The sequence below is a fragment of the Ammodytes marinus genome (assembly GCF_949987685.1).
Source record: "Ammodytes marinus genome assembly, chromosome: 3".
Taxonomy (NCBI): domain Eukaryota; kingdom Metazoa; phylum Chordata; class Actinopteri; order Uranoscopiformes; family Ammodytidae; genus Ammodytes; species Ammodytes marinus.
Window position 1 is genome coordinate 17,981,428 of NC_137232.1, and position 27,885 is coordinate 18,009,312.

General features: G+C 41.4%; 1 protein-coding gene across 1 annotated transcript in view; it reads right to left on the bottom strand.

Annotated features, from left to right (window-relative positions):
- Positions 1-21,528: 21,528 nt before the first annotated feature.
- nectin3a (nectin cell adhesion molecule 3a) overlaps positions 21,529-27,885 on the bottom strand; it is a 33,111-nt gene continuing 26,754 nt past the window's right edge. Inside the window, exon 6 of the mRNA XM_080025194.1 lies at positions 21,529-27,658. Coding sequence (XP_079881320.1) covers positions 27,000-27,658 — 659 coding nt within the window. The 3' untranslated portion in view covers positions 21,529-26,999. The remainder of the gene's footprint in view (positions 27,659-27,885) is intronic.

Genomic DNA, 27,885 nt, shown 5'->3' on the forward strand with positions numbered 1-27,885 from the left:
TAAAGCCATGCTTCATTCATACCATATCATCCCAGCTGGGGCCTGCAGAGACTAACCTGTCCTCCAGAGAGCTTGTGGATTGCAATTATGGAAATCACTCACTTCTGGGTATTACTTCATTCCTTAATGCTTCATTTGAGGTTGGGTTTTTTTTTTTTTTTTTTTGCATTATCTGCCGGTAAGTTTATAACCCTCCTGCAAGGACAAACTGCAAGCACAGACAAATGTGGGTGAGAAAGACGTTTTGCAGGGGCACCGCAGTGCTCAGCATTTCAGGCCTTGGTCTATGAGAATTTGCCATCTTTTATTTCCTGTTAAAGTTAATCAACTTTAGCATTGAGTCATCAAGACCACAGAAGGATGACAGTGAATGAAGTTACTTGACCCTAAAAAAAGAAGAAGAATACGATTATGATTTTGTGTGGTTTGTAACGGCTTTTTGCATCTCATGGTATGGAACTTGCTGCCACAGTGAGACGTTTTAACTGCCTATGAAAGTAGGTTTTAAAACAAGGGAAATAGTTGTGTCATCCTCTCTCTCTACTTCACACACACACACACACACACACACACACACACACACACACACACACACACACACACACACACACACACACACACACACACACACACACACACACACACACACACACACACACAGCAGGATGATACACTCCACAAACATCCGTTGAAAAGCCTTGAATCTCTTTTCATCCACACACTTCCAATTAAAATGCAGAATGTAAAGCCTCTGCTCTGTCATATCATTGCATGTTAACAGAGGCGAAGGTCCCTTGAATATACCTCAGACTCCTCAGGGGTTAGACAGCTGAAACATTTGTTTGGAAGCCAGGGAAGCAGCATTCATGATATCATATTCAGACATCATATTCAGATGTTTAATCCCTACAGGTATTGAGTAATGCTCACTTTTAACCTACAGCTCTATATTTGCAAGACCTTCACGGACATTTGTATCCAAGTGTTACGGTAATCAAGTCACATTATCCTTCTGTTTTGGTTTCTATTTAACTTTCTTTTGAGTGTTTTTTTTTCATAAAACAGATTGAAAAGCAGTTGAAGGGAAGCGACATTGGGATATTTTGTTATCACAGGAATCAGCTTGTGAGCCTCACAGTTGGATGAGAGGTTTTCCTCAGCATGATCCAAGCAAGACTAAAGAGCTCTCATTACTTCCTGTCTTGCTCTGCGACTTGAATCTGACTGTGGATGGATGATCATATCTCCGGAAGGTGAAACACAGTTCAGTCTATTGCCAAACTTACATGCAACATAAGATTTTTCGAGGGGCAATCAAGTCTATCTCTACGTAATCACATGAACAAGGAGCTGTTGGTCATTTGTCCGGCTATAATTAAAGGAGCTGAAGTATAGTTATTCCCTGAAGGTATGCGGGCGGAGGTATAGAGCGGAGTTTGGAGGAGTCTGGAAAGCTTCAGTGTTTCCCGGGTGTACCCTATACCGTCTGCAGCTAATGTATTTCACTGACAATGAATTGTTCACATTTCACAAACAAGGTGCTTATACATTTCACAGATGTACAACTGGCATCCTTCCCCCCTCCCTTTCCTGGTTTTCTCTTTATCGCTTTCTCTACGGACACACACACATGCAGGAATTTTATTCTGTAGAGAGCTTGGTTGGTGACCGGCCAGTAATAACGTGCGTGCAGCAAAGGCACCATTGAAAACCGGTCTGTGAAAAGGTTGTGTGTGTGTGTGTGTGTGTGTGTGTGTGTGTGTGTGTGTGTGTGTGTGTGTGTGTGTGTGTGTGTGTGGTAACCTACTTAACTCTGTGGATCCTTATCAACACTTTCTTTAGAGGAATAACTGATCATCAGCAACCAGCTCTTCCTGCTGCTGCTTCTCATTTACAGCTGAATTATCACTAAACCCTTCAGAACTCCCACACACACACACGCACACGCACACACACACACACACACACACACACACACACACACACACACACACACACACACACACACACACACACACACACACACACACACACACACACACACACACACACACACACACACACACACAAAGAGAACCTTGAATAGATTCCACAGTGACACACAACTTGATTGATTTGCCACTATCTTTCTGAGCCACATACCAGTATTGGCCTGTGACACTGCTGGCATTCGTGTAAAAAGAGAAATAAGATTTTTTTTCTTCTAACAGATGTATCATTATCATCAGCGCACACCTCTCTCTGGAATATACATCTTCAAGTAATTTAATATAACAAGGACACGTGTGGTCTGCACCACAGAGAAAGGACAACGTGTCTGGTTGGAAAGGCCTCTTAAGTTCACTCCCCTGGTTCTGGAAAAACAAGTAAGAATCAGTTTTATTCATTTTTATTACATTGTTTTTTTATTAGCTGGTTATAGGAAAAGCTTTATCTGCAAAGTAACTTGTATGAAATGTATTGAGGTAAAAGGTGCGTCACTTTTATCATCTACTACCTAATTCACTGATGTTCATGTATGATTTGCATGAAAGTTTGCAAAGGTTTGATCCAATTGATTGATTGATAATCCTTTCTGCAGACAAAACGAGCGCTGCGAAGTGCACACAGGTGGTGACGAGATGCTGACCACAGAACAGCAGCTGCACAACTCGCAACAGCGGAGAGCCAAAGTTTCACAACGCCCTCAAAAGTCTTCTATATTTCAAATATCTATAATGCATGATATAAGGACACTCATGACTTGAGTCCATTCACAAAACACTCTGACCTTGTTTTTAAGAGCAGGTAATGGCTGCTGATGCGTTTTATCAGCTCCTATAAAACATTATAGATCCATAGTGAATCATAAACCTCTCAATGTTTATGACTTGTTGTTGACAACCTTTCTAAAGACCCATTTATTTTAATGCTCTTCAGATGCGTCACTCAACAGTATGGCATTACCCAAAGAGAAAAAAAAGAAACTTGACACACACACACACACACACACACAAACAGTAATAAGTTGTAATTCTTGATGAATCACAGCTTTCTATGAGCGCTTTGTCATGTGTTTTTAGCGTAACGTGACTCATACTGAAATTCTGCTTCTTGTAATTTTCTCACAACTGCCAGAATTCGTCTGAACAACATCATTAAACACAATTTCACACGCAACTCTTGCATAAAGTATTTCTGCAAAGGCAAGCATATGGAGTCAGTAAAAATTTAACAAATGCAATTTTCAACATAGAAAGGCTTTCGTCTAAAAGATCTCCAACTGAATCTTCAGTTGTCCTCTTTCCATTATGAGTCAAAACTTTTCTGATCAATGTCTACTTCTTCTTTGATGCCCCATTGAGCTTTAAGGGTTGAGGAAGGCAGGAAATTGAGTGCTTAATGGTTCTTTAGTTGGTGGGAATTACTAAAGCAGTGATGCGGCGGTCTTAAAGATGATACATCTGAAGTCCATGTCATGAGCCATTTATGTAGGCTACTTCAACAGTTTGAGGCCGGATTGCTGAGTGCTTAATGGTTATTTAGTAAATGGAAATTACTCGAACACACTCCACACAAGAGTGCAGAGGCGAATCTGGTCATTACGGTAAGTAGACGAGGATGGAGCTTCGGAAGAACAGGCTTTGTGATAAATGATACGTCTGTGAAATACGGTTTCGGGGAAGTATGGTTGTTTGTTTTTTCTCAGGCCGAAATCAGAAGAGTATAACCATGGTGTCCCTGCCTGCCAGCTAAACCTGAAACGTTAGGTGGCTGGTGTTGAGGACGGGAGGATTAAGTCTTGTTCCAGGGGTGAATAAAGCGATCGGCTGGCAGGGCATCAAGTGAGGATGTAAGTGAAATGGATAGCAGATGGCTCCGGGTCCGTGCACCGGGTTGTTTGGGACGTGCTGAGCATGGCTGGGCCTGAGCAGCACCCCCCCCCCCCCCCTCCTCCAGACCTGGCACCAGCCCTAGCTCCCCCCCAACCCACCACAGGAGGCGTCAACAGACAGGCTGAGTCTGTGCTATCACAACGTACAACTCCCATCAGGGGAAGGGGATGGCACCACTTCTAAATGAAGAAAAGAAAAGAAAAAGGCCCAAGAAGAGAGGACGTTTGTGATCGTTTTTACTGTCATGTATGGTACACAGGGAGTGACATTTGAATCTTGTGCACTGCTTACATTGTATTGATACATTAACCACAATGCTGCTGTTTTTTGTTGTTGCAGAACCTGAAGGCCACACCTCAGTAACCACTTCCATTAGATGCCGTGTTAAAGGGTCGATCGGCGGTTGATCTGCAGGGCTTTTTCTAAATTTTCAGAGTTCTAACATTGCATTAATCATAGCCATAGATGCACAAACAGCCATTTCAAGAAATCATAATACCATTCATTAAACTGTTGCAATATCAACACATCCTTCCATGGGTGTTGGGTGGACACAAGTTCTAAACGGTGAAGCCTTTGTATGCCTCTATTGGATAGCTGAGAGTAGAGAGATGACAGGAAATGAGGGGGAGAGATATGGAGATGGAGAAAAAAAACTTGCCACAAAGGTCTCCACCTGAACTCAAACTGGGGTAGTTGCGTACATGGTACAGAGTGGTTAAGATGAATGTTTTGTGTCTGGACATTCAATGCAGGTGGCTTGAGTTGGAGCTAAGATGGAGAGCAACCAGGTGTGTATTTCACCAACAAGAACATAAATAAAAATGATGGATATGGTTCTCAACACAAATACTGAAGCCCACAGGAAACATATGATGCTGGGCTGGCAGCAGCCACACTCCATGGAAACTAAGTGCGTTTTATAGCCTGCCACTGATATTGACCTTGACCCCTACCACAGCAAAAGGAAGTGTCACCCTTAGGTTACATGGCATGCTAAAGAAACAGATCAGATACTTGAAAATGTACATATATTTATAATTTCAACTTCTTACATTATATTCAAGTTACCTCTCACAACACATAGAAAAATGGAAAATCGGAAATTCACATTAAAGGACACTAAACACCCTTCCACTTAATATTATGTGGTATCTCCTGTACCCTTTAAAGCGGCTACGAGTAACATTTAAATATCTTTTAAACAGCCTCATGTTTCCTCTGATAATCATAAATTACCTTTAACAGCAAACGAGACCATCAGTGCAAAGAAAGACGTTTTAATATAGTTGTAATTACTGCTTTTGGTCTGGTCGCACAACCAGTCCGATTTTCGGTTCGCTCGTGCAAGCTCTATGGTCACATATCCGTATTGGTCGCAGATTTCAGTGTGGCGCTGCAACGCGATTTGAGAAGCCAATCCCTCCAGGTGAGGGAAGGGGAGCGGGAGCCTTGTTTGAGACAGTTATTTGTCGTCATAATGACTGATAACGGGGCTGAACCATCAAAGAAAAAAAAGAGAATGCAATGAAGAAAAGCTAAAAGGGAGAGTGATATAGGCTACGGGCGGGACGAGGGCGTTGCCAAGCAACGTGTATACAATTTCACGAGAGCGAAACTAGACTGCAGTGTTTACTCCTAAATGAATGAGCGGTTGGTACTAACACAAAGTTTGCTTTGCTTCACCATCATCAGATAACCATTATCTGAAATAGTCATTATTTACATCAACAACAGATTTAATGTTTAAATGTTGCTAATTTGTGCTGAAATTAAGAGCCTATCTTCATGGAGTTTTAACGCTGTCTGAACGTTTATTTAAAGCCACTACGAGTAACATGGCACGTTGGCGTCCCCTTTGGACAAAAGCGGTAGTATTTTTACGATGCCCGCTGTCGCAAAGCTGTTTTCTAGCTCGTGCCAGGCGTGCGAGTGTGAACTGAGAAGGGCGCAATATAGTGCATGTCCGTGTGTTGAAAGTGTGAGGACTCTATTCGGCTCAGTGAGAGTGGTTTTGACACTGCATCAACTAATGCCAGTCAGTGCACACACCTGATTGCAATGAGTTGATGCAGCAGTGTCACCTAACTACTCTCTCTCACGGAGCTGAAAGATTACGTGTCCTCACAGAAAGCGAATGAACGAGAGACGGCAGTACTTGGTCAAACAATACTGAAATAGCCAAATTGGCCAAACTAAATGTGTGTTATACTTCACAGTTAAGGCCTTTACAAATAGAGACATATTGATAAAAATAAATTCAACCCCCCAAAAATTTGTGCAATTATTTCCTGTCCCATTCATTTTTTACAAATATAAAAAGAATTGTGGACATGAAAAATAGGTTATTGTTGTGATATGGTCAGGGTAAGACAACTAAAACACCTTTTTGAGAATAGAGAAAGTGTGTAGTTGCAGTTATTATAAAGGCAAAGGTGAATCGCAGGTCAGTGAGGTGAAAATATCTATGACCTCCTGCATGAACATAATGTGTGCCACACCTTTACTTTCAAACTTTCTATATAAAGGACACACTACCTTATCTGGTGGCACTGGACGTTTATTGTATAAAATCACAATGTATCCCTCTACATACACTGCCAGCGATACAGGGATACACACAAATGCATCTGTTTTGCTGTGTTGTGTATAAAAAAATAATTCTGCACTAGATTTGCCTGCTGCGGAAAATGAAATATTGCTGTTTGGAGATGCCTACTGCGGGGGGGTAATAGATGAGTTAAAGATGTTGCTTTTCGTTGACAGCGAGCTCTTAATTAAAGCAGTGTGGGATAATGAGAGTTCACCTCCCCTCAAGCATGCACTGCTGCAGACCCAGCTGACACAACAGAAAATTCACATGCAACCTTAGACCTGGGGGACAAATTACTCTGGCACCGGCCAGGCAGGGACCATGCAGGAAGGAGAGGAGCAAATCAATACAGCTTTATAGACCAGAATCACGCCTAAATGTTCCTTCTTAGCTCTGTTCTTTTCATTCATCTCTCTGTCATAGAGAGGAAAAGAGGCGGCACACACACAGACACACACACACAGGCCCGGTGAAGGAGGTGATAATGGCTTCTCTCTCCATTATTTGATGTGGAAGTCTCTGTTCTGACTGTTGGATCTGGTTTTATAGTCTCTGTGAGCCCATTCCACATGTATAATTTGTACAGGTTCAGGTCAAAAATCTAAAAGACAAAAAAGTGCTTGGTGCAAAGTTTGGGCAACAAGACTGTGGCCATTTTTGGATTCCAGCTAAATAAACTCATGGCTGCCATCTACGGGCAAAACAGATCATTTAAAAGAGATTTGAAGAATAAGACGTCCTTCCCTGCATTCACATCCTGCCAGATACATGGTAAATAGATTGCTTACTATTTCAACCTTAGCAGGACAAACAGATTTCCATTCCTGATGGAATTTTAACATTTGGACAGGAGGAGCAGGTTTGCCACAGTGGTGGAAAGTAAGTCTTTGCATGTTTTTCAATTACTGTACATAAATACAATTTCTAGGTACTCCTTGACTATTTAATATGTTTTATTCTGATGCTTAATATTTGGTTTATTCAGCTTAAAAAAAAATCAACAAATACATTTTGATTAAAAAATATCCAATGGTACATAAAATAGTTAAATAAGCTCTACCTTCACCACCTGCAACATTAGTTACGAACACATTAATGCATCAATAATCATAATATAATATTATAACATTATTCTAAGATACTGCATAGGTGAGTGTACACAATGGGTACTTGTTACTTTAATAACATTCAGTATTAGACTAGAGTATTTCTACACCATGGAGTTGGTGTTACTTAAGTGAAGGTTCTGAATACCTCTTCCACCAATACACAGCGATTAAAGGATGAAGCCACAGCCGGCACATGCATCTAGACATTTATGGGGAGTGTCACCATATTTTTACCTGTTTTTTGTATTAACCTAATTGTATTGTTAGTGTCATTGATCAAGTGTGTCACAGATCAAATCACATTAACCCTAAATAAACCAAGCATGCAGTATGTATATATTTTTTTATTTAAGAGCACCTGATTATGATAATCAAATCGCCTGCTGAGCTGAGTTGCATGCTATTATACAGCATGCAGGAACTACAAACACACACACACACACACACACACACACACACACACACACACACACACACACACACACACACACACATGCACCCGCACAAAGGGAGGCCCTAAAAAAATCAGAAATCCCTGTGGCGCCTCTTGTATATGCACTGATCGCTCAACCCGTGCATTCCTGCAGCACACTCCACTGTAGGTTGGCCCACATTAAAACACAATGCAACACAATGACAACAGAACCTAAAGGTACATTCCCACACATTAGGCCCCCAACAGGGGAAATCAAGTCTGCCTGGAGTTATCAATAGTTTAAATGAGACTTCTCAGCCGGGAGGTGCATTCAGTGTCCCTGAGTGACCTCTCTCTCTCCATCTCTGCCAGAAACAAACACAGCGTGACCTTCGATTTACCTTCACTGACTCAGCGTTTGCTGCTTAATGTTAAGTGATTATGCCGCTGGTGACGCCGGCGGGTGTGAGAGGTATTTGGCAAGGATCAGTCCAATATCCTCTTAAGCACATTTTAAAAGCCTAAAAAGCCAGAGGCCACAAAATCCCAATGATCTAGACTCACTGATCAGACACTTACTCATTCCTTTGACGGGCAAAAGTTAACGATGGGAAATACGTTTTGCCCTATATGTTTATTGTGGACAATAAAAGTCCTTTATCATTAGATTAATACATGATTTTCAAGCACACAATTGTTGTTGTTGTTTTTTTTAAGTTAAAGTAGTAGGCTAAAGTAGAAAGAGTATGAGTAGATAAAATGTATCTGCTACAACAGAAAACACATAAACTATTAAAAATAATAACAATAATAAAAACCACTTTAAGGTCAAGAAACACTATTTGAACTCAGTTTAATTTTGTCTTGAATGAAAAAGTAAAACATCTTATACAGGCCCATGTTTTGGCATCTCGTCAGAAATAAGTTAAGAGTATGAATACGTGCATATAGTCACGCTCCTCAGTTAAACACAGCAATGAACGTGGTCTAATACACAACACCTTTGGTTTACCTTACATGACCCTGTGCTCTCGATTATAATTAAATCTGGTTCATGTCAGGATTGAGAGGATCATTTTGAGCTTTAAACCTCACATGAAGACAGAATATGTGGGCAGTAAGGTTAATATGTGGGGGTCGAGTAACAGCGACTCTGGCCCCAGTGTATGAAATGGATCTGTATTAAGGAAACTGAGGTCGTCATTAGGTTTCGTATTTTCTACATTGTGAGGGTGGCACGGAGTTTTGAAACAGTCAATCACTGCTGGGCAGATTCATATGGGAATTCAAGATGAGTTTTATTTTTAGGGGCGAGAAATGTAAGTGCTCATATACATATCTTATATATCTATTAGCAGCGTGGCTTTAGGGATTGTGGTCGGACGCTTCACCAATTTTAGTCCATACTGAAATATCTCAACGACTATTTGATGGATAACCATGACATTTTGTGCAGACATTCATGTCCCCCCTGATGATGAACCCTAATTCCCTTGGTGATCCCCACACTTTCCCTCAGGCGTCACCATGAGGCTGGTATTTGTGGTTTTTCAGTCAAATGTCTCAACAAATAGTGACTTTATTGCTATGAAATCTGGTACAGCTATCCACGGTGCCCTCAGGATGAATTGCATCAACCATGTTATTATGAAAACCAACAGTGGCTTTCCTAAAATAAGGGGAAAAAAGCTCACTGAGTCATAAGTGATAATTTTTTAGGACTAAACCATTTCAGCACTTATTATCCATTTGGGGCTGGTTTTCATCTTTACTAAAAGACAATGGAGGACAATGCAGGAACCGCTTGTTTGTTTTGAAAAAAAAATTACAAAAACCAACTATGAGATAATGTCTGAACATAAGAGGAAAAACTTTCTACACAAACATCAACACAGCCGGATCAGACTGCAGTCACCTCTGCCCTCGCTGATGTCTTGGTTTGGTTGAGATGCACTCCCTTATTATAACACACACGACTCTTCTATATAATTACTGACTCTCTCTCTCCTGGCAAACGGCTGCTTGATGCCATCTTGGAAGAAAGAAGAGAATGGCTCTAAATTTCTATGTTGAGATTTACATTTCCACTTAATAATGTCGAGGAGGGGAAGGGGGAGGGCATTTTTTGTGAGTAAAGTTGGTCTGACTGGAGCCAGACGCAGGGGCCAGACAGTTTTATTGCATTGTGGGATTACTTGCTGGCTAAAATGAAAGTGTATTGTCACGGTTACCAGACCCCTGATCCTAACGGTTGCTGAAGGGCCAATGCATGACCTCTAGAGGTAACACAGCCTGAAGGAGAATTTTTATACAAGAACAAACACGCACCTCAGCCAAAATAAGAATTTCCCCCGTGACATTTGTTCAGATATCACCACAGGGGACACCTGGATATTCAGTTAATTAGGAAAGAAAAGAGACCTGACTGTGCAGAATGTGTTGTTCAAATCAGGTGAGGTTTTGTTTAGTTGCAATAAAACGTTCCCAATAAAACAGTTCTATTAATAAACAATGATAACAAATGGACGACTGGCCAAAATAACAGCTAACGCCGGATTTTTTTAAGTGTTAGATATTAAACCTTTATTTAAACCTGGCTTTCCCCTACTGAGATAATTTATCTATTTTACAAGAGAAACATGGCCAACATGACAGCATAGAGAAGCTAAGACAGAGTCGCACATAATTCATCCACAACATTTACAAAAAAAATACAAAAATGAATAAGACCTGAGAGGCATGAAAAAGGAAGCTTGTTTTAAAGTAATACCATTACTTATTAAACCTAATAAATGCTTAAGTGCCTGATATGCAGTGTTAATGGAAGTACTTAAAATGTGTTACTCAAGTATAAGACCCAATTCAATACTTTAGGAAGTAAAGAGTATTTCAAATACATTTAATCTTTGAATGTATTCCAAGCCCAGGAAGCAACGTTTTGTCAAGCTGAGGAAAAAACTCTGGAGACAATGAAACTGATCTTTTCAAATAATCATGTCTGACTGGTTAAAAAATATTTGACAGAAGTAGAGAAAACGGCTTCAAAGATTAAAAAGGGACGCATGAATCCTACTTCCTATTTTTTTGAAGGCCATTTCAGGTTACACCAATCCATTACAATGAGTTTCAAGATCTAATGGGTAAATATAAATGTATTTTTCAATTCCATTAAGTGCTGAATGGATTTGATTCCCAGAAGAAGGTTAAATAAATGTTTTGAGTATTTAAGGTTAATTTAGATAAGTACACTTATAACTGAATTTGGGTTGAAAGATAAGCGTATCATCTGCATAGAAACTTACTAACGTTGAATCTTTCAACATAATTTTTTAAAATAGAAAACAGAACAGGTAGTATCATAGAGCCTTGTGGCACACCTTGTTTGATCTTTACATAGAATGTAGTTGTCAACATACATACTTGTGTTGACAACTACGTGTTCTGTTGGAATAGCCCATGTTTTCCACCAAAGTGTGAAGTGATGCTGAAGCAGAAAACGCACGTCAGAACACCTGACATTTCCAGGAGGGAGTAAAGGTCAAGGGTAAGCATGTATGTTCTGATTATTATCATTCACACCATCACACTTTCTTACTAATGAAACCGGAGATTCTCACTGCTTTTGGTCATTTTCCAAGTAACCCACCCCTCCCCCCTTTCATCTGAACAGCAAGCATCAACATGTGATTGGTCAGCGGGGAGTAACCTGGGATCATTACTGTCCATAAACCAGAGTGTGCATGAAGGTTCAATCTGACAGGAGGGACAAAAAGGTTGGCTGTCCATCTCACTCTGACACCAAGTAGAGCACAGGGTGAGGAGTTGGCTGCTTTTAATGTAACAACCCAGACATGAAATGAAATGTGTTCAACCTTTATTTTCCTTCCTGCTGGCAGAGATAGTTGTACTGTTCTGTTTTATTATTCTGTTTTCGGTCTTCTCTCCTTCCACTTATTAAGCCGCAGGGGCAGCAGCAGCCTCCAACTCCTGACCGTCGCAACGTGAGCTCAGTGCTGGCCAGTGTTAATTCTTAGTAATTAAGACTTCACGCTGTTCGACTTTAAAAGCCCTAAATGGGCCCCCCGCTGATGCCCGACCCTCCTTGTTAAAAGCAATTTATTCGATTTGACATGAATTGTGCTTCACCTCATCCTCGCCTCTCCTGCAACACATGCCTGTGTTGTTGTGGAACAAAGGAGTTCTTCTCCTCCTTTTGTCTGTCTTTGCTTCTGTCAACCCTGGGTCTGTATATGATCGTGGCTGTGTTTAATTAAGTCAAAAGCGGCTGTTTTCGATCAGGGCATACATGATTAGGGAAGTTAAGTGGTCAATCAGGAAACTATTGTCAGAAGACGGGTGCAAGACAAAGGAAACATTAGATAAATACTGTACTTTTTTCCTTCTTTACCGAGCTGAGAATGATGGATGACTGTTGTTAGTTCAGTCCACTCAATGGTGTAGTTAGTTTCTTATGTGAATATATTGTTAGGTCAACATTGTTAAAAATGCTTAAGCCTATATTATAATAGGTTTACGACCAGATTAACCCTCTGTGGGGCCCTGGTTCAAAAATACGCTGTGGGTCCCTATTGACCCAACATTTCTCCCACTCTCTGTGTTTTGAGTAGTCTTTGTATTAGGTAATAATTAGTCTGTGGTTATAAGATTAGGCACTACTTTTTCTAGGGATATAGGTGACAGAGGTCGAATCGTGACCAACCCTAGTGTTAAGAGCAATGTGTTTTGGCTTGTCAGGGTTTTCCTACATGACATTACAAATAACTTTTTAAATATGGGACAACAACGTTTAAATTAGTTTCACATACATATCAATACACAAGGTAACTCTAAAAAATACATAAACTGAAATTTTAAAAAGCCACGGTCACAACATGCAGTAGGACCTCGAGTGCTTGAGGGCATGTGAAGTGTCTGTGTACATCATGATTTTCATGGTGCATGGGTTAACAAACAGTTATAATAGTGATTCATCAAATCACCACTGTCACCACACTGTAAACCCAGAGCCTTAAGGGCCTGAAGCCCCTTGAGGGTCTTAGTCTTCAGAGTCATTGTTTCCCGATATCCCTACTTGGCTCTATGATGACAGTACTGCATAAGAGCGAGAGAGAGAGAGAGAGAGAGCGACAGAGAGAGAGACAGAGAGAGAGAGAGAGAGAGAGAGAGAGAGAGACATACATACATTACATTTCATTTAGTTATTCTTTTATAGAAAGAATAAACGTGTTCCTAAGGGAAATCAAGCATCAGGAACAGACATAATTGAAATATCAAAGACAAAATGGGCTAATGTGACAATCTCAGTCATACAAATGTACAAGGAATTACTCCTAACAATGTAGATCTCAATCAGCTTTAGATATGTGTATGCTTTGTCTGGCCCTGCCGTAAATCTGAGCTATAAATCACATATGTTAAGGCAGCTGATGCTGTAACAGAAAAGCACATGTCCTGACTGTAAGCCAGTGTGGCCTGGTGATACATCCTCCAGCCCAACAGCTGAGTGTGACAGGCTCATCTGTCCCAGTCAGGAGAGGTCTGGTCTCCCTGTAAAAGACTGCAGAGGAAGGCCTGGAAATTCAGAGCTAAACAGATGATAAAACACTTAAAAATCTGACTGCATGATAATAAGCTGAGCTCACCAGGGCAAGGGGCTTAAATTGAGGTGATTTTTTTTTTTTTTTACGACCAACTCATCTGCTCCAGGTACTTGGAACTAACAACAACAGCCGCTGGTGGTGGTCTGCTGGCTGCTGGCTGCTGAGCTCTGACACCAAGGCACGCAGCAGGCACGTGACGAGGGGCCGTCACATGCACACAGTTGGTGGTGGTAGCCGGGCGGAGAGCGGACGGACGGACGGACCGGCTGTCAGACCATGTCCACACGACCAGGTCCAGCTGTTCACAGTCAGCATGCAGAGGGAGAGACGGGTGTCTGCTAGGTCAGATTAGAGGCTGCTTCTTGGGCCCTGCAGTAGTCGCAGACTGACGGACACTGGCAGGTGAAAGAAACACAACTTTAACACTAAAAATAACAACAGCAGTGGCAGAGAACAGCAAACACGCAGATATGCAGACAGACAGATGGACAGACGTCCCTGAAAGTGATAGATGGTGGTGGAATTCTCGTGTCAATTGTAAGTCTGTTTTAGATCCAGGGATGTAAATGTGGGTCAGTGAGTCGGTCCACACTGAAATATCTCAACAATCTATCAAAAATTAGAATCTAAAACTATCAGATGGATTGCCATGAAACATTGTAGCTATTGACATTCATGTTCCCCAGAGGATGAATCCTTACACCATTCCCTGACCTCTGTCTTTAGCGCCCCCATGAGTTTGAGACTTGTGGATCAGGGTTAAATATTGCTTGACAGCAATTGGATCGATTGCCATTTGCTGAAGATACTCAAAGTCCATGGGTATCATCAACCACTTTGTAGTTCCCTGTCTTTCACTGTAGTTTCACAATTGAATACTGTTTATCCATAATAACTTAATGGACAGGCACCAAATCATGAAATGTTATTCATTGTTCCCAGACAATGGTTTCAGATTACTCCTTTGATCCTGTCATTTTTTTTCCACTAGCGCCACAGGCAACTTTGGGATGACTACCACTTCGTTTTGTACCGACATCCCTCAGGAAGAAAACTATTGATTTTGGGAATTGTTTGGGAATCTTCCTCCAGTGTGACCAGCAAGACATTTTTATTTTCTATTGAAGTATCTGGAAAACCATTGTATTGATTTCCCAGAAGTTTGATGCATATTTGTGGTTCTTAGAGGATGAATGTCGAGTTCCATTTACTGACCTTTCCTGTTGCGCCGCCAGGCCAAAATGTATTTGTAACTAAACCTAATGACATGTCCTTCAGCATCAGTTGTACTATGTGTTCATTTCTAATTAGCATATGTTTGCATCCTGACATCCTGAGATGTTGAAAATGGAAAACATTTCACCTGCTTAGCATCAGCATGTTAGCATTGTCATCATAAGTATGTTGGCATCCTGGTGACAACAATCAACTTAAACCTCTGCTGTGTCTCGGTGGAGCTTCAAAGAGCTGCTAGCAAGGCTGTAGACTCATGCTAAGCTGTGGTTTGTAACTTCCTGCAGGCACCTCAGATATTTTGTTGCGGGTCCAGTCCAGTCCTTTTTAAGCCGGCTCCATTCAATTGTATGTTGTTGTTTCCTTTTATATACCCTACGGACATTTCCCAGGGAACATTGCATTGTTTTCCAGGGATTAAAATTCACTGAAGATTATATCTGCTCCAGCACTGCAGAACAATGCAGGGTGGTGTGGGGGTCTCCCTGTCACGGCCCAGCAAGATGGATGCCCACCCATTCTGATCAGAGCCTGTGGCATGCCATAGAGCCCAATTAGAGGCTGGTCCATAAGAAGAACTCTGAGCCTCATATGTAAACCCATGTAACTTTCGGCCCCTTGCACTCCAACATGCGCGTGTTTTTGTCTTTAAAGGTGCCTGTTACAGCAGTGGGCGGCAGAGTGGGTCAGTCTGCCAAAAGGACAAATAATCCTATGGATATTTTCTTACCGTGGTGCACTCCGGCCAATGTGTATGTTTATACCTTTTTTTGTTTGCCCCCAGAGGAAACTGCTCCATCATTCCACTTTAATTTCATATTGTGCAATAAGATATGCTTCTCTCAGTACTTTTCTTTAAGAAACTGTCTCTGGAAAAGTGTCTGAGTCAGCAGAGAGAAGCGCAGGCTCACAGTGAACTGGGAACACAGCACGCAGGATCTGATCTGTGAATGGCCCTCAGTGCAATCTAGAGTAACAATGTGGCTCATCGTCGATGAAAACCTTCATTGTCTTTGCTCACGGTCTCAGAGGAGTCACTGCACAAAGGGGGTTTTGTCACGGTGCCCAGCCTCTCGTCTTTGTCGGAAGTCCACATCTATAGGCCACTGCAAACAAGTCCCATGTACTGCGTTAAGGTTGCACACATATTATAGATATATCTTGAGTTACATAACATCTCTCTCTATGTTTTGCTTATGCGAGATTTTTATCAGAATAAAATGAAAATTCTTTGTCTTTTGTCTGTGATGGTAAGAAAAAAAAATTCAGGAAGGGTTAAACAATAAGAGACCAACCCTACAGCACAAAGCAGGTGATTAAGATTGCTTGTATATAACTGTCATGTTAGTGATATATTGCGTCATTTAAATGCCCTATTGTACATCACAATGAAAACTTGCGCTTGTGGCTTGTAAATCACAAAAGGCAGGGTAAAGTAGCAGTCTGCAAACGGACATAGCAGAGGCCACAGGCTGTTTCCAGCCATTTCTTCATGTTTTTTCTGTTTGTAGCGAGCGGGGCAATAAAGGGGGAAGAATTGGGGGGGGAATGGGAGAGTACCGACAACGCCACCAGGGGAATTACACCCCTGGAAATAAAGTAAAGATAAGGGATGTAACTTTTGTGTTGAATAATATGAACAATGCTGATAAAGCAAACAGATTCGTTAAACTGACAGACAGAGACGGGAATTCAAAATAAACCAAATCTTTATTTTGATGGAAAACAGATAAAATGTGCAGGAACTGGAACTACTAAGGATAAAAAAGGGATTAGTGTGTAAAAATGAACAAACAAGATAACTAAAGAGAAAATATTCTTTATTACAAAATTACTAAAACTCACTTATATAGAACGTCTAAAAGTCACAATATCTAAAGTAGCAGTCCCAAACTTAAACAAAACAAAACAGACTAAAGCTGAGGCCAACTGCTGAGAGGCAAACTACGCCGAGGAGTGCCTAGGGGTGCTACCACTCACCACAAGTGCCTCACGTCAATAGTCACTACACACTAAAACTGGTGAAAAACGTGTTATATCCCTGTGCTTTAACTCGCATGCAAGTGACGGGACCTCACCAGGGGTGCCTAACCTCCTTACAGTTTGGCACCCAGCTCCAGCCTAAAGCAAAATAACTATTAAAACATCAATCAAAAACAACAATTAACCCCCAGTTGGTTCAATAAACACTCAAAAAGAAAGACAAACAACTAAATACTAAACTAAGGCAAAACAGCAGCAAGTGAACCTACAACATGGAGGAAAATAAAGTTAACTTTGGCTCACTATGCTGCATACTTGAATCAATTAGTGTGGCCTACAAACTACTCACCACCACGGGTTTGGGGGTAAGCATGAAATTCACTCGGTCACAGGGGGGCTATCCTAAAGCTTAAAGAAACAATACCAAATTAATGGATGCTTGTTTAAAATTACGTTCAGTACATCTTCTAAAAACAGATACTCACATGGTCACCAGCCACAGCAGAGACAACCCCATACTGGCACAACACACCTGCTTTATATACAGGGATTGATTAGGGGACTGGGCCATTTGCAGGCTGTGTTCAAGAGCACTAGGTTCAATACTGATTAGAAATGCTTCTACATTGCTACATGTTCATTTGTGTTGTTTGGACTTATAATAGGCTATATTGTAACTGAAAATATGTTTTAAAGGGCTCCTTCTTTAGTTTCTCAATTATTTAGGATGGTCTTTGATTGAGAAACTATTGAGAAATTATAGCAAATTCAAGATTGACTAACCGAGGCTTGCCACACATAAACACATCTGTTGACCAAACAATCTAAATGGCAAGTCTTTTCAGTGGCTGTATGGCTGTATAGCACAATGTTCCTGAATGGATGGATGGATACTGGCCTGGAGTTATCTTTTTTTTTTAGCACTTTAAGGAATTACATCTTAAAACATGCACCCACAGATTTACAAAAAATGCAATTTAACTGTGTTTATTTGCTGTCTAGTGCTGGAGAGGTTGCATTCAGTCAGTTTATTGAGCTCTTTTTGCTGTAAAGAAATGCTAATGAGAACGTTGAGAGTAAACCTGAGTGTAAGGTTGCAGGCTGTAAAACCAAAACAATGAGCTGAAAGAGGCTGGAAGGGTTCGTAAAGCTGGGAGGAACTGCAGAGACTACGGGCGACTCCTCTCACACTATGGGCCAGTTTCACAGACATGGATTAAGCCTAGTCCTGGACTAAATGGAATTTTGAATGGAGATTGTCCATTGAAAGTACAATTTAGTCCAGAACTAGGCTTAATCCATGTCTGCGAAACCGGCCCTATATGTTTTTGATCCACTGTTGGCACAAAAAATATTGATTAAAGCAGCTTTAATTTGACAAGAAATCCCCACATTTAAAATGTGTCCAGCTGCAATTTTATGACGAGTGGGCAAACTCCATCTGTCAGGGAAGACGTGTGATAGAAAGCTCAAGAACAGCTACCATGTAAATGGGTCTTGTGGTGAGATTCAACAGATGACATAATACGGTTGGGATCAAAAAATACTCACTAAATGAATAAAGGAACCACATCAAGGACTTATGACAGAAACTTAAAACCAGTGATTTAAAGTCTTTTTCCCGGTACTCGCCGCCTCTCTCTCGGCCACAGGTGGCTGCTGTCCTGAAGCCTCACACACTTCACACCGAGACCGCGGGCCATGTGACAACATTTTTGTTGTAACTGCTCCGCACTCTCCCACCCTCTGCAGCATTGCATTATTTCCAAACCCATGAGCTCAAACAATTTGTCTCTTCAGCTCAGTCAGCTGTGGCCTTTGATGTGAGCTCCCATGGTGCTGCAGTCGTGTTCATTAGGTAACAATCAGTGTTTTTGGAGGAGTGGAGGGTGAGGTGTGTGTGTGTGTGGGAGGGGGGGGCACCTCTGTTTTCTTCAGCGAATTAAAGGTGGAGTCAGTGATTCTGGAGAATGCTTCATGTCAAAATTAGTGAATATATGCTCACGATCCCTCTACCTGTCCGTACAGTGTGGTCACTGAAGAAAAATCCAGTGTAAATACACAGCCTAGGCTCTGTAAACGGGCATGTTTCTAGCATCCTTTGTTCAAATGCCAGTTTACAGAGCCTAGGATGTGTATTGACACCAGAATTTCTTTTTCAGCGCACATACAGTAGGGACAGGTAGCGGATCGGGATCGAGATATTCACTGATTTTTACAAAAAGCGATTTTGAGAACAAGGGTTCTCCAGAATCGCTGACTCCACCTTTAATACTGTAAATCATGAAAGCAGACAAAAGAAGAAAAAGCTGCTGATTGCACTTGCAGGAAGCAGCAAATAGGTATTTTTACAAGCATAGTTTGAAAAGGTTAAAGTTTGATGCTGGAACCCGTCTCGACTTTAAATTCATTGGGTGGGGTCTTTAGGAATGCTTTAAGAAAGGGCCTGCTGCTGTTTTACGAGGTAACAAAACTAAACACATTTGCTGACGGATTCATTATGTGTGAAAAAATGCCCCTCGCACCCATCTGCCAAAACCTAAAGAAAGGAAAAAGGAAAGGTAACCCAAGCCCACCAACACAGCGTTATTTACCCACAGTGCCTGCACAAACATGCAGATGGTAGCAGTGATGGATTAGGCCGGGGTTATCCCAGTCAGGCAACACCATGATAATAGAGTGAGTGCTTTGGGCCGAGGGAGACGTGGACGCTCAAGTGATGAAAGTGAAGTCCAAGAAGGGAGATTTCTGTCCGGCATGCCACAGAGGATTAAGTATCTGGTTTCTTCTCCTGCTCTTAATCTGGACCAGAGGGGACGACTTTGCCTCCGCTAAACAACGCACATTGATAGTGTTTGTGCCACCTCCAAAGCCAGGTTAACGCTGGGGATTAAACCCAGGCACTTAGTGTGGGAGGACTTGGATTAGGGAGGCCATTGTAAATTCCTTTGTAAATGTATTGAGGGCATAATTTTCTTATCACACGCACAGGTTCACAATATTTAAGTAGGCACCTCTTACCCCTCGAGGACTGATGGATGACAGGACGCGGTTGTGGGTGGTCAGCGGCCGTCTCCTCGATGCAGGTGTGACAAAAAAAAAAAGCCGTCGGTCTCATTGGCTTCACTCTGTGAGCCGGTGATGGAGAGGGTGCTGAGTTAGACAGGATGGAGAGCAGCGTGAAATGGGTCAGTTAGGCACTAACACAGGTGTGGACAGTGTAAGAGGCTGAGGGTGACAGAGACTGATGGCCACAGGCCTAAAAAGACGAAAACCTCTTCAGTTTTTTAGGAGGAGAAAAAATATCTATCTATCTATCTATCTATCTATCTATCTATCTATCTATCTATCTATCTATCTTACCTCAAGCAGCATCCTGGTGGCTAAAGGTTGAGCAAATCTAATTGAAATAACATACCTATTACTATTAAGCTGCTTCACATTCAAAACTCTGATGCATCATTTAAACTCATAAACCAACCAGCACCAACCAGAGAAAAGGACAAAATAGAAAAAACGTCTTACTTTCAATTAAGAAGAATCAACAATCCATATAAAGAAGTATTCAAAGAATGCTACTATTCATAACAAAAGCTCAGAATAAACTGTAAATGAAACCCATCATTATATGAATAGGGCGGTTTGAAGAAAATTCAATCTATATTAGTTGAAATACATTACATGCATCAGCGCTTTAAGTGTGTGGCCTAATGGACCCCGGTTTGACTCCGACCACAGAGCTTTGTTTCTTGTCAAACCCTCTTTACTTTGTGCCAAAGCTTTCAGCCACATCTCGTGGTACTTGGTCAAATGATGATAATATGTTGGCTGTCACTGTCAGTGGTTACTCAATCACTATGAGGCAGCAAGCTCTGGAAGAAATCTAACCTAACAAGTTGAAGTTGAGTTAAAAACTGATGGATAATTAGAACTATATGGTCTTGGTCTCATTAATTGTCATCCTGACAGAAAAATCCTACCTCAGTTAGGTAGCCCTAGTGAACCCTTTCAGTCATATCACATGACATGATCCTTTATAGGTTGGCCAGTTTTTTATAGAAATCATTGATATTTCAATTACATTTTTTTTTTCCTGAGCACTATTGGAGAGCTTCTCACTATTGTTGCTGCTCAAAGGCGGTGTCTGAAAGTTCATTCTTTACCTTGGAAACAGTAAATGAGAAAACAGTCTCACCTCAAGGTTCAAAGGTTCTTTCAAAGTCTTCCTCAGCAGGAATTTAAACTCCTACAAATCCATCATAACTGGGAAAAAACATTCTGCTGAAAAATATTGTGGGATACGATTAAGGCTGGAGAGTAGCTCCAGTACTTAACAAACCTATACTAGTGCTGACAAAGGAAGAATACACTTTACATCTCTATTGTAACATTTAATATTCTTGCAATTATTACAACATTTTGTAATTTGGTAGAACACCACCATCAGTTAAGAAGACAATTTTCTTACTAATACTGTACAAACTAAAACCCTTAGATATATTCCTGTAAGGGTTTTGTACGACCTAATCTTTTGTAATTATTGTCCTTCCTTGTATGAATCTGTAAGCTTTAGAAGGATTTGGAAATCTGAATCCTCTTATAACAGAGTAATTATCTAATAAATCTGATGCCAGTTGAAGAGCTTAATGAAGGGGGAAAAAAGTGAAACAGAATCCCAGGACACACTTGAGTGCAATGATGACAGTCTTTTATTGCAAACAAAGGAACAAAAATACAATCTACCGCACTTTCATCTCTTGATTCCTGCGAGACATCAATCATCCAAAGAACAGCGTACAAAATAATTGGTCAGAAAAAACACTCGAGAACAAATATAAAATGCAGAGAAAACAGCATCGCCCTCTATGTTATCATGAGACTAGGATTCCTCGAAACGCTTGGAAGATAAAACCAATACTCTGTGAAAATGACAGACCTCATACAAAAAATAAGATTTTCTTTTCAATAATAATAATAATAATAATAATAAAAATTGCCAGCATATTTACAGGACGATAATATTTTCTATGCATCTGGCTTGCCTAAATTCCCAGTGAAACTTTTTCTTATTAGAGTTTTTTCTCAGTAACTAACTTGTTACACGTGTCCTTTTCAAAGTGTTTAAGGCATGACAATCAAAAACCTTTTGTCTATTCTGATATCTTGATAACAGCAAATATTATATATCAAGACCAAAGACCTTTTAAACGGACTAGTCAGTCCTCCTCTATGCTTTATATTAACACTTTCAGTTATTGTAGTTCCTCAACGTTTCTGTGCATTGCTAAGCCCATCTAAGGCACCAACTATTCAGTAGGGGGGAGTCCAGAACAAACTGTACACGGACATATAAATCAAAACGGAGAGAAGAGCTAATCCTACGCTAACCTAATAGCATTATGTACATGTGTGTTAATAAACATCGGTGATGAAGATGAATGAACGTGGTAGGCAGCGAATAACTTAAAAATGACATGCATACCAGTTGGTGACTGACCAAAACTGAACTTTACAAAGACATTCATCACTCCAGCTCATTTTTCTTTTGTAAAAAAAAAACAGTCTTTAGAAAGCAGCGAGAGAGAGAGACAGAAAGAACAAAATTGGAGCAGAGGCATCCGTTTTGCATTGAGTGACTTTGCTAAATAAGAAACAAGTTGAATGCTTTGAATCAGTCGTTCTTTAAATAAAGAGAAAGAAAAAAAAATACATGCTGAATGTGTCCTTATATATCACAGTTTGAGCACTTTGGTTGCCAAGTGTGACGAGAAAGACGAAAAGTTAATTAAAAAGCTGACGGGTTTGAGGCGAGGACTGCTCCTTGAAACACGGGCCACAGGGGCAGATGTGCGGTGGCTGGGTTACGGGCGTGCGACGATGAGAGTGAGATTAAAGTAGTTTATTCTCGGACATCTAAACCTTACAAACCAAAGCCCTGGCATGTGAGAGTGGGGAAGGGTGGAGAAGGGTTAAAAAGAAGAGAAAAAATAAAGAGAGGGAGGGAGGGAGAAAATGTGCACCCAGGGGCGTTGCACCAAATTCTGGGCCCCTATACAGGAAGTCCTGATGGGCCCTCTGAGAGGCGGTCTCTATGTTTGTCTATAGTCCAAAACGTATGAGTGACTGGTCCCTCTCTGAGCCAGATAACAACACAATGTTTCTATTGATGAATGACCAAATCATTACGCGTACTTGAACACAACCCCTGGTCTAATGACTCTTAATAAACATGCACACACACAGTGTTTCTCACAGGAATTTGGGAGACTGTGTCGTGGACCCTGGACCTTCTAGGGGGGTCCGGGGGAATGCTCCCCCGGAAGATTTTTTTTAAAATGTTTAAGTAAAATTCATCAATCTGGTGCACTTTGAGAAGAAAACTAAGGCTAAATCAACTGTTTCCTATGTAAGCTATTTAGTACTATTTTCTGGAATAATTTATAGACACAGAATGACCAAAAAGCAGAAAGAAGAAATGTACATGTTTAAAAAATCCAGTCAGCTTTGGGAATTTTCCCTTCGTTTGTATTTATTAATGGCCCAATATAGGCCCCTGATCTTCGTAGCCCCGAACAATGTTATTTAAAAAATAGCAAAAGTGTACTGACGAATGAAAGGCCCCTGATATATATATTTTTTTCCTAAATAACATTTTTCGGGGCCTAAATTGAGCCAGTAAAAAAAATTAAATAAAAAAAAATACGTTTTTATATTTTTTGGGTGCAGCCCCCCTCTGCCTTGGGCCCCCCAAGCCTGTTCGCAGTCCTACGGCCCTGAACGGAACTGACCATCGTCAGATGCTCATAATTACCGAGTAGAAGTTGAATGCGTCATAATAATACAATACAATGCAGCCTCTGAATGGGCGCATAGGCTACTGGAGCACTGTCAGACAGTAATATGTGTAAAACACATAGTCACTGTAGTAGTAGCCTAACGTTCAGTTATTATAACTACAGTAGGAACCGTTGCTCTACAATGAACTGGCGACTTTTTTTTTTTTTTTCTTAAATGAACTGGCGACTTGATCGGAGTGTAGCGCGGCCAGATGACAGCTAACGTAGGCTCCAGCCTGCGCCCCGTCAAAGGTAATGTTATGAATAAACAAGTAGTAGGGTAGGCCTAATTGTTTCAGCCTCCCTCTGTAGTTTTACTCTCACCATTCTTAGAAAAACTGTTTTTGATGTCCTAGGCCCCTGCTCTGCTGCTCATATCCTACTCCTGGCCTCCTTCTCAACTCTTTTCTGGTGTGCGAGCTTGTGCTTTTTTGGGGGCATCCTCGCCTGCTGGAGTTCACTTCGCTCGCGCTCACTTAATTCCAATGAGGAAGAACGAACCGCGGGGTGGACCAAACCATTTTTTAAGAAGGGGCCAAGGGGGTTATTGAAATGATTACAATTAGAATATTGTATGACTTGTGGCTTTGTTCTAATTCGGACTCATTCGTATGATTATTAGTTCACTGTATAGGCCTACACAATAATTTTGTCATAGATTCTACTGGGGGCTGTGTGGGCCCTAGCTGGCTGTGGGCCCTTATAATCGTCATAACCTTTACCCCCTTAACGACGGCGCTGTGTGCACCCACAATCTATAAAACCCCAATAAGAAAGAAATCTTAGACCTCAAAATATATATCCACCCCTCAACCCCCATCCCGATCTGACTGTAACGCACATATATGGTTTCGTCTTCTAGCAACTTACACTTTGATTGACTGAACAGGAATCTTTCCAAAAATGGGGTATGTGTGTTCCCTTTCATGTGAGGCTCTGGCGGAGGCCACTTTAAATCCATGTATAATTCCTGAGGAAACAAGAAAAACAAAACAACACACACAAAAAAGCACTGAATGGAAAAGTGTAAGGTCAAATCAAGCATGGAGAGCATGAGATCACTGATGATGTCAATTCTTTAAGTTTCAACTTAATGTCACTGGGTTTGTTGTTTGTAGGAAGAGAAAAAAAAACAGATAATATATCCCTTGGGGAGCCATTACACAGACAGCTCTAACCTTGATGGTTCCTAAACAGATTTTTTTCACTCGTGGATTCCATTTCTAAATTTCCATGATCGCTGTATATCCTCAGTGGAGCTGCCAAGGAGCCAAACCCCAACATTATATAGCCTGTGCTGTGATCAGTAGTGATGTCAGCGGCTCACTAGCTGCTTTCCAACTGTGCTGTGTGAGGTATCCTTCACACAATCAAACTACCACACGTAAACTGAAGTTGAAGGAGCAGTTTTTCAGTGCTCCCCTTTTTTTTGCTGAGCTATTCAACTTTTTTTCTTCAACAAGTATATTTTGCTAATTAGCCGTTGTGAATCACGGCTGCGGAGGGTCGAGCGGGAGCAGTGAAACTGTTTGTGGTTTATGGGGCCACATAACGTCAGACGATGACAGCCACGATAGTCACATCTGGCACTTATTATAACACATTGCTTTGATCCTCCGTTTTAAATAAAAACTTGAAAAAAAAATGAATTTGGTATTAGTCGTTGCAGACAGAAATCAGAGGATACAGAGGAGGGAAAATTGAAAAGACAGCCTGTTATCATGGCTTGGTGGAGAAGGCCAAGTTGGCCTGGTTGTCTTCCTTTGATGTTTGCTGACAACTGTAATAACAGAGTTGTGCTTTTTCAAGAAACTGACTGCATTAACACATTTAAATATTTAGTTATATTATCTCTCAATGGTTTCTTTAATGGTCGAGGCAGAGTCCGTCATACCCACATTAAATCCAGGTTGCCTTTCACAAGAAGAAGAAACGCATGCATGTTAATCCAACACAATTGTATTTGATTGATTTCAGCCTTGCTTATCAATTAACTGGTTGACAAGACCAGGGTGGCATTAGTCGTGAAGCACAAACAGGAAAATTAAAGTTTTTGCCACTCGGTCAGGGCTGACTGCGATCGATTATCCAGAATGCACCTACAAAACAAGGTAACAGTCATTTCTCTGGTTTGTTTTAGTCAGCGTATCAACTAATTTTACCTAAGGATAGTGAAAAAAGAAGCGGCAGCACCATCTCCTCAGCAAGCCAACTTCTTTTACCATGTCACGCCACTCACGCCGTCTGCAGCATGAAATTAGGTCCCATTTTTTCAATTATCGCCGACTGATTTCTTTGTTAAAACCAAAACTGTTTATTTTGGCTGCCCTGTAAACAGACTTGCCACTTGCTCCTCTAGAATTTCTGACAAAGTCGCTGTTCACTGAGTATTAACCACCGACTGAAATCTTAAGGATAACAACTTTGGGAACGGAGATGTATGTAATAGAAATAAGCTAAACATAAGCTGAACGTAACAGTAGCTCAACATGGAAGGACCTCTTTTACTTTGTCGACATCTTCCCGGTTAGGTGACAGGCTTGAATAGGTTACAGGCAATACTGGAAGTGTGCAAAAGCCACTGAAGAACTTAACCAAAAGTTTACAAGGCCAGGGCAGTTTTTTTTTGTTGTAATGTACTAGCCATTTAGTTTGCTTTTCCCTCAGTACAATGCCTGTGTAATTCTCCCTTTTATTCATGCCACTGACAATCTTTCCCTTTTCTCGATGACACATTTTGTTTTCTTAAAAAAAGATCATGCAATACAACTTGCTATAAATACTGTTTGCAGCCATGATAAACGTTTCACCTGTATGAAAACGTTGGAAGCAATCAAGAGACCGTTTTTTCAAAATGCCACAGAAGTCGTAGGGTTTTACGGGAGCATAGCTCAGTCAGTCAGGGATATAAATACTTCACTAACAAGGGTCTGAACACCTGACCTGTGACCTGTGTGAAAGACAGGTGCAAACACAAACAAGCAGAATACAAAACCTCATTCACATCAGTTGAAACGTCACTGTATGCCGAAGCCTCTTAAGCCTACACAGATAATATCATGGAGGCGTTCCAGCTTTTGTTTGTAGCTCCTTGAAATTATACAAAGGTTTAATACAATCCACATACACTTCCTTAAGGTTAAGTGGTTACAGTCAAGGCAGAGCAGTATTGTTCATAGAGCTCGTTGTGAAACTGAGCTGAGAAATAGTTTTCATCCTTTTAACTGAAATGACACAGCCTCTTAATGATATTTATATCTGTCACTAGTTAAATGATTCTCAGCCAGTCGTCATTTGTCCGTTTTTTCTTTCTTTTCGTCTTTGCTCCTTTTCCTCAAACATACCACTCTCTGCGTGAGATAACAGATCCGTCCATGTGCGACACGTAGTCGCTGTCTGTACCATTGTCAAAGGAGTCCTCCGGGACGTAGGGGGAGCCGTTGGTAACTACGGGGCTGTGCACGGGAGGCCCACAGGGATGCATGTTTTGGTTGTTGTAGTGATCGGGGTAGAAGTTTCCCTCCTTGAGGCTCCTGTGGGTGGAGTCCCCCCTGTCGGCCCAGTCGTCCCTGTCTTTACGCTCCGGGGTGTAGTCTGGGTAAATGATGTCGCCGCCCAGTTTGGGCTTCAGGTCCTGGCTGCCTTTGCTGGTCTTGTCCCCGTAGACCTCCTGCAGCTCGTGTGGCTGCAGCACGTCCAGCTGCGACTCCTTCTGCATGTCGGAGGGCCCCAGGTACTGCTTGGTGTAGTAGTCTCCTCTGAAGGTACGACGCTGTCGCATGAAGCAGGCCACGCCCAGGATGAGCAGCAGGATGAGGAACAAGACTCCGCCCACGGCCCCGCCCACTATAGTGCCCAGGCTGCTGTCGGGTAGGGAGGCCAGCGTCGGGGAGCTGAACAGAGCCCGGCGCTGGTCGGCCGCGATGGTGGTCCCCGAGGTGTCGCGGAGCGGCGACGCTGTGGTGCTGGGGGCGGCCGTGGTGGGAGGAGGATCTGCAAAGAGCGACAAACGTGATGAAAAGATTTGTGTGAGTGAGGAGGAGTCATAAAAAAAATGGAGAGGAGAAAAAAAAAAGCCACACTTTATGTTCTGTCAAGTCAAAAAAGGCATGTGTGAATGATTCTTGATTCGTTTATAGCAACTGTAAGCGGTGTCGGGAGCAGAGCCATGCTTCTCCCCCGAGACTTAAGAATCTGTCTAAAGCTGTGCTGTAGAGCAA